This window comes from Anopheles arabiensis, chromosome 2 (assembly GCF_016920715.1).
Source record: "Anopheles arabiensis isolate DONGOLA chromosome 2, AaraD3, whole genome shotgun sequence".
In the NCBI taxonomy this organism is placed as follows: Eukaryota; Metazoa; Arthropoda; class Insecta; order Diptera; family Culicidae; genus Anopheles; species Anopheles arabiensis.
In genome coordinates this window covers 93,057,706-93,065,371 of record NC_053517.1, presented here as the reverse complement: position 1 = coordinate 93,065,371, position 7,666 = coordinate 93,057,706, and the positions used below count along the sequence as shown (strand labels likewise).

General features: G+C 41.5%; 1 protein-coding gene across 1 annotated transcript; it reads right to left on the bottom strand.

The window, feature by feature from the left end:
* Positions 1-832: 832 nt before the first annotated feature.
* Positions 833-1,997, bottom strand: LOC120897563. Its single transcript, XM_040302541.1, has 2 exons — positions 1,725-1,997; positions 833-1,649 (listed from the first exon to the last, which is right to left on the bottom strand). Exons 1-2 carry the CDS (start codon positions 1,890-1,892, stop codon positions 1,044-1,046), a joined length of 774 nt encoding a protein of 257 aa, XP_040158475.1. The 5' UTR covers positions 1,893-1,997; the 3' UTR covers positions 833-1,043.
* Positions 1,998-7,666: the final 5,669 nt, after the last annotated feature.

Genomic DNA, 7,666 nt, shown 5'->3' with positions numbered 1-7,666 from the left:
ATGTAGCTCTAGCGCAGCCGTCTCTGCAGCCGTCTCTGCATTAATTTGATTCCCAATTGAATGGAGCTCCCTTTAACGCGCGCCAGCTTGCCAGACATCGAAGGAGGCTCGTGGCGGTGATGGAAAAAACACATGCTGGAAGGAGCTTGAAGAGCAAAAAAGGAAAAAAAAGAAGGTTCACGAGCGCTATTATGCAACAATTGGAAATAGTCGTAGTCGATCGCTGTGCGCTTTTGTTTTGGTTTTACGCACGGGCTTCTGCTTCTCTCTGTGCGTGTGTAGCTGTGTTTCTTTGTCGCTTTGATTCGCTTTCTTCGAAATTTCCTCCAAATCTTCCCCCCCCGTTTATTTTGGTTTGTTGTTGTTTATTGGATTTTTCCTATGCCTCGCCCGGGGGAGAGGCTGTCAATTTTCTCCCGCGGATGAAGAGAGCGCATGGCCTACTGCCTACTGCGCTCGTTTGCGGGGTTTGCCGCTTCCGTTAATATGGGGCCGGATTTTTCTCGGATCTCATTTTAGGATCGTCCGTAGGCTTTAGTTTATTGCTTTGCGTTTAATTTGTTCACACTTCCACGATCGGAAGCGAGGCGCTTGTGGAGGGTGTTGATGAGAAAGGGTGATGAAAAATTTAAAGCTTTTCGCGATACGAGCGGGCCCGGTTTCACACAGTATAACTTTTGTTTTTCACGCTTCCGATCGGCCCGTCGACGGTGACTTGGTCGAACGCGAGAGCGGCGAACCTGTCGATGCTGGCAGCAGCAGGGGCTGGTTCGTCCGATTATGAACCTTTTCACACGCTTTCAAATGTGGTAATAAGTGGCGGAGGCTTGGCTGATGGGATTAAGTTTTTGCGTGACTTTAAATAATTTGATTTATTTAATCGGCTCAATGTGTTTCGGCTGGAGAGTAGCTTTTTTGAGACTAACTTTTTAAAACAAAATCATAAAAAAACAACTAAAGGCCTTTCTTTGCTGGCACTTAATAAGTTTGTCTGCTTAGCTAACCATGTGCTTCTTTATCCAACAAGTTTGCTCAACTTATGCTCACGATCTAACCCTGTCGAAATAGATCGGCTCCTTGCACCGACCAAACTTGGACCCGTACGAGTTGATCAGGTCCAGCTTTTCCATCGAGCTTGGCTTCACGCGCCCCACCAGCTTCCCATCGGCGATCCGCCCAATCGTTCGCAGCGTAATGAGATAGTATTCTCTCCCATCCACCACCTGCTTAACGAAGCTGCCCCGCTCCAGGTGCCGCAGCGTACCGTACGCCGCTCGTAAATCCTCATCCGAGTGGACCGTGCCCGCCCGTATCACCACCAGCGTGCCGTCGTAGATGCGAAACAGTTTCCCACTGCCGAGGTTTACCGCATCGAAGGATACCCCCGGGCACAGCTCGATCGACAGCTGGCATAAGCGCCGATCGGTGCGCTCCCAAAATTCGATCGCCATCCGGTGCAGCTGATCGACCTGCACCCAGTTGGGGGTTCGCTTCCGACGCGGCAAATTGCTGTCCACCGTTGCTTTCCGGCGCAGCAGCCGATTGAGCAGGGCTTGATTTTGACGCTCGATCGCGCGGGCCCTCCGCCCGCGGGCCGTCGAATGAAGGCTCTGGTGCACGCGATAGTTGTAGTTCACGTTTAGGAAGCCCTGGAAAATGTGGGGAGGGTTTAGTTTTTTTTTTCATTTTGCCCCAGCACATGGCATAGGAATTTGGAAACGAACCTTGGTGCGATAGATTTGATTGATGCGTTTCATCAGCTCCTTGTTTTCCCGTACGATCGTCCACTGGCGCTCCACGTCCCGCACCATCTTGGCCGTTTTGAGCACATTTTCTACGAACATCAGCGGTGGCCGGTTGTCAATGCGGGGCGTGCCCACTGGCGGGGCCATTGTGACGCAGAGGGCGCGTGTTTTGGCTACAAATTTGGAAACGATTTGGGACACACTGAACCTTTGTGGAATGACGTTTGGCAGGATTTGGGGTTCGTAGCTTACTGTGATTTGGTTGTTTGAGGCGTAGCGGAACAGCTGCCTGCTAAAGCTGTGTTTATATCGTGCGAGAATGTTTGATTTGATAGTTGAGGAACTTATGTCACAATTATATTTTCGTATTTTTTAGTTATGTTTTAATTTATTCAGGTGTGAAATTTATGACAATCAAAATATGATGCAGCGGAATAATGGAATTGTAATATTATGTTTTTTTTCAGTTTATCTTCTTTACTTTTATGCTTTCTCGTTCTTTCTCGTTCTTTTGACTACAATTTATACATTTGATGCTATCTAATAGTTTAGTTTTTTCTTCATCTCAAGTTATGTTCATTCTTTTTTCTTAGTTGTCTTGTTTTTTTTTTATATTAGTTGATTTATTTCTAGGTTTCTGATATTTTATTCATTTCTTTAACTCTTTGTATTTCATGTTTATTTTTTTATAGTGAAGTATTCTTTTAATGTTTCTAATTTTCTTTTACTTTCGTGTTTTCTTCATTTGAAATTATGTGTTTTTTTTTTCTTTTTTTCAGATTGTTTTGTTTGTTTGTTTGTTTTGATGTTTTGTGATTTGGTTTGATTGATCACTCTTTTCCTTATTTTTAATTATTTTTGTGAACATTTTCTTTTTCTTCTTCTTCTTCTTCTTCTTTGGCTCAACAACCTTTGTAGGTCAAGGCCTGCCTGTACCCACTTGTGGGCTTTTGGCTTTCAGTGACTTATTAATTCCCCCCCATAGTAGGATAGTCAGTCCTGCGTATGGCGGCGCGGTCTATTTGGGGCTTGAACCCATGACGGGCATGTTGTTTAGTCGTGCGAGTTGACGACTGTACTACGAGACCGGCTCTATTTTCTTTTTCTATTGATTTTAATTAGAATATTAAACAAGAAGGTATTTGCAGTAAAACTGTATCTTATAATAATAGAACAAATAACAATTATGAATTGATATAATGTAAGCATTACATAAACGTATTTTTGTTACGTATTATTAAATACAATTTTAAACGAAAACAAATGAAGCCGTTATATGTAAACAGTTAATCGAGCTGACTTACCTATTTGTTTTCTTTTCATGGTTCAAAAGTGAGGAATTTATGCCCCTCTTCCTAACCGACAACCATTTTCCGCTGGTTACATAAAGCAAACTTCGAAAAGAACTGGACGAAATATCTAACCTGTGCGTTACATCAACTAACTGCACAGTTGGTAAAAATTGCTATTGCACCTGCCCGGTGTCACGCCGGAAGACAAACCTAACTAACGATCGGGCCGGTACAATCGCGCCAAAAATCGATTAACGACCGAACTTCAATTCGGGGAGACCCATCCGTATGGAGACGAATTTGAAGACGAAAAAGAAAGGGGGGATGCCAAGTTGGTGGTAAAATTCGATACGACACAAACGCACTGCGCCAGAGGAAAGTTCATCGTCAAACAATTGGGTGTAATTAGCAAATTGTCGTGATTGGATGGAAGGGTGTGGCTTGAAGAAAGCATCGCACACAGCATGGTAAAAAAGAAATGTGTTAAAACAAGCAGCAGCAGCAGCAGTAGTAGCAACACGCCAAGCAGGAAGCAGGAAGTGTGATTTCGGGTGCGTTTAACTTCTTTAAATGTCCATAACGAGCGCAGCAGCACTCTGACTCTCTTCAATAAAGCAAGAAAGTACACAAACGATGTAAGCAACTATAGATTGAAATCTTCTGGCTCTGGGCAACCAAATCAACAAACCAACAAATGACAAAATAATGGTAATATACACAGACACAGCATGCACGTATTACGTCTACCGACAACTGACATGCAAATTGTAACGTCGATTTTACGTCAAAGCGCTCCTTCCCCATTCGGCACGCAACGACTGGCTGCAAACTGCCTCCCGGGAATCGGAACGAATCGGTACGCAAATGATTTGACAAATTTGTAATTCTGTTAGATAATGGAGCCCGTTCTGTAAACAGCAGTAAAACCAACCGTGGGTACCGTTTCGCGTCACCTGATTGCAGTGTTGTGGCATTATATTATGCAAGTGCACTTTTGGTGCTTTTTTGCTGTTGTTTTATACGTGATACGCTTGATCGGGCTCATTATTCAGCCTCCGCTCAATGACGCTGAGTGTGCCGGCGTGTTCTGGACTGACTGGTTACGAATGGAGTACCGGTACCGATTACCGAGAGGCTAAGGAAATTGGTGACAAATCGAATGTGGGTTAGTAATGGTGTTGAGTTGTCTTGGTTTGAGCTGATATAATGCTTTTGTTATGAGATTTTAATTGGGAAATTATTTAAATTATTACAGAATCACCAATATTATGCATGAATTTCGTTGATTTTGTTATTTTAGCATTATTGTACCGTAATTTTTAATCTTTTCAATTTAATAAGTGTGCCTTATTTTCTGTGTATGCTCTATTGTCTTCTTATAGTTGTACATGCTTTAACAACTTTTTGTCAATGTTTGCAATGTTTGTCTCTCTCATACTATGTTTTTCTCTCCATTTTTGACGTTCTCTATATTTATGTTTTTTTAGTCGTTAGAGTTTATTTTTTCATTTTTATGTTTTAGTTTTTCATTATAGTTTTATGTTTTTTAAATGTTAATGTGTGTAATCTTTTTTTATAAACGTATACGTTTTTATTTTTCTTTTGGTTTCTTTTATGTTCTATTGTCTTGTTTCAGTTTTACATGATTTATCATGTCTTCATTTCATTTCATTTCATTTCATTTCATTTCATTTCATTTCATTTCATTTCATTTCATTTCATTTCATTTATTAATCCAATATCCGCCATCAAGGCTAAATAAAACAGGCTTAAAACTAATTAAACACTAACAAATGAACAAAGTAATTCATGAAAAACTAAGCCTAACTAAACTAGTCTTGACCTAGCAAAAAATAAAAGAAAAAAAAAACATAGGTAGAGCGTAGAGACTATCATAAACTTAAAGAAAAAAGAAAGTAAATGAAAACTAAGAAGAATAATTAAAAAGAATTAGAAGAAAAAATCCGGTTTCGGAAAGAGTTCAGAGAGGAATCGAAATCAAAGAGATAGTCTTCTTCTTCTTCTTTGGCTCAACAACCGATGTCGGTCAAGGCCTGCCTGTACCCACTTGTGGGCTTGGCTTTCAGTGACTAATTAATTCCCCCCCATAGCAGGATAGTCAATCCTATGTATGGCGGCGCGGTCTATTTGGGGATTGAACCCATGACGGGCATGTTGTTAAGTCGTACGAGTTGACGACTGTACTACGAGACCGGCTCATAGAGATAGTAAAAGTGATTAAACAACATGAAACAGGATAGGAGAGGATAATTGAAAGTATAAAGAGTATGATGTGTTTCAATTGACAGAGGATCACGAGGACGAAGAGAACGAGAGGGAACATACAGCGAGATGGACGAGAGTAAATCAGGAGCATCAGTAGCAGAAAGTAATAAGCCACCAATAAAACATGCCTGAAACACTGGGTGGCGGAAGATTGAAGAAATGCAAACGCGTTTCATAGGATGGTAGTGAGGCAGCACCGAACAAACGACGAAAAGCCTTCCTGGTGAAGAGGCGCTGAATGTTTTCAATTCTCGAACAGCCATCAATAGTAGGAGGATTCCAGATGAAACTAGCATATTCCAGAAGAGGCCTTACCAGAGCACAATAAAGGTTTCTTAGGAAGCTTTGATCTCTAAAAATAGAGGTAAAACGTAAAATAAACCCAAGGGTTCGATTAGCTTTTTTTTCGATTAGGACCTCATCAAGCTGCAGTTTAAAGTTAAGACGACTGTCGAGTATAATACCAAGGTTATGGATGGACATAGCATGAGCGAGGGACGAGTTAGAGAGAGTATAGTTAAATAAAATAGGAGAAAGAGAGTGAGAGAAAGAAATATCTTCATATCCTTATCCATTTTATTACAAATTTTAAAATTATTGTATGTCTTAGTGAGTTACATATTTTAATGATAAAATGTATTATTAGCCAACTATTTCCTGGACTTCTCCTCTGAAGAATATGCAAAGCACCAACCATAGTGTAAAATACCACAGTAATAGTAATGCTCGTCGATCGATCGGTCACTTTTGCCGCTGATTTATGAACCGTTCCCATGATCGGCATTGTTCTGATGCATCCATAAATCTTGCGCCCGACTGTAGTGAGCTGTTATTACCACCGCACACTCGTTAGCTCTTGCGGACGTGATAGCAAATGTGCTATCGATCCATCAACTAACCCCAACCCTGCGAATGCCGCTATCGATTGAAGCTCGCACTCAACACTTTGTTTAATTTATTTCACTCACGATTCCACACTATCTCCCCCGTTCGGGTGACTGCACAGATCAATGCACATCCACAGCCACTACAATGCCGATGGGACGATGCTCCAATAACTAACACCACAAGCAACAGCAACGGGCAAGCAGAAGGCGTGGGCAGTGAAGAAGAAAATTCGAACGTGCCGAACCCCGTTCGCACAGCGGCAGATGATCGCACCCGCCACGTTCGATCGCTCGGGAAGGGCACGGTGCGTTTGGCAAAACTATTTGACCGCCACGGCATGATGACCTTGCCCATGGGTGACACACTAATCGCGGGCCAGGCTACAGGGTAGATGAATGAATTGTTTCCCCTTTTTACAGTGCCCGGGCACGATACCTTGGGCTTCCGCCGAACCGCCGGAGAGGAGAGTCCACGTCCCGTTCGATGGCCGTACGGGGGACGATATCAATTGACACTGGGTGGCAGCGCAGTGTTTCGGTGTGGACTTTTGTGTGGCAGGCCAATGTCTTTTCCGCTACGGGAGTAGCAGGTACAAGGTGAAGGTTTCGATTGTTTGGTGAGAGGAGTGACAGGGGCTTAGTTTTCGCAGGAGTGCTGCATCGCTGAGGGTTCTTTGTGGAGGTCATGGTGGTTCTTTGTTACAGGTCAGATTGATTTTTCCCTAGACATAAATGAATAGCTGCACAAAACATTTTCGCCAATCGATAAATGATAGAAATACAGCAAAATATGGTAAGAACAAGTACAACTTCCACACTACAAGTAGTCTGTGGGAAAACTTACACAGTGAAAGTGTAAAATTAGAACAAAGTGAACTGAATCTAAAACATATTTAAACGTGTACGAATGAAAACGTTTTTTTTATTTATATTTCTTTGATTCGAAAATAAATCGATATCGATAATCGAAGAAAGTGTACGAATAATTTGTTATAAAATTTCTTGATTTTTAAGCATCTGCCTTATGATACATAAAAAGAGCACAATTTGTCATAATTAATCGATCATAGGATTAGTGAGACCTAGCTGTAGTGCAATTTAACACGAAACGGTACATTTAAACTAAAACATCGCATACTGGGGGGTTCGCAGCAGCCCTGAAACATCGCCCGAGCGGTTGGCTTGACACATCAAACTTCAAACTTCAAATGAACGGTTTTTGATGGAAAATTTAAAAAGGCAGTTGAGCCACCGTAAACATTTCGGCAAAACATGAACAACCAAACAAATCAATTTTAATTCAATATTGTCTAGAGAATGATTTGTTTATGCAATAATATAAGATGACAATTTATTGTTGAAAATTAGGAATGGCTAAAAATGTGCGATTATTTTCTTTCTTTTTTCACTGGTACAACTTTTGCAAACGCTCGTAGTATTCTGTGTGCTTAGGAAT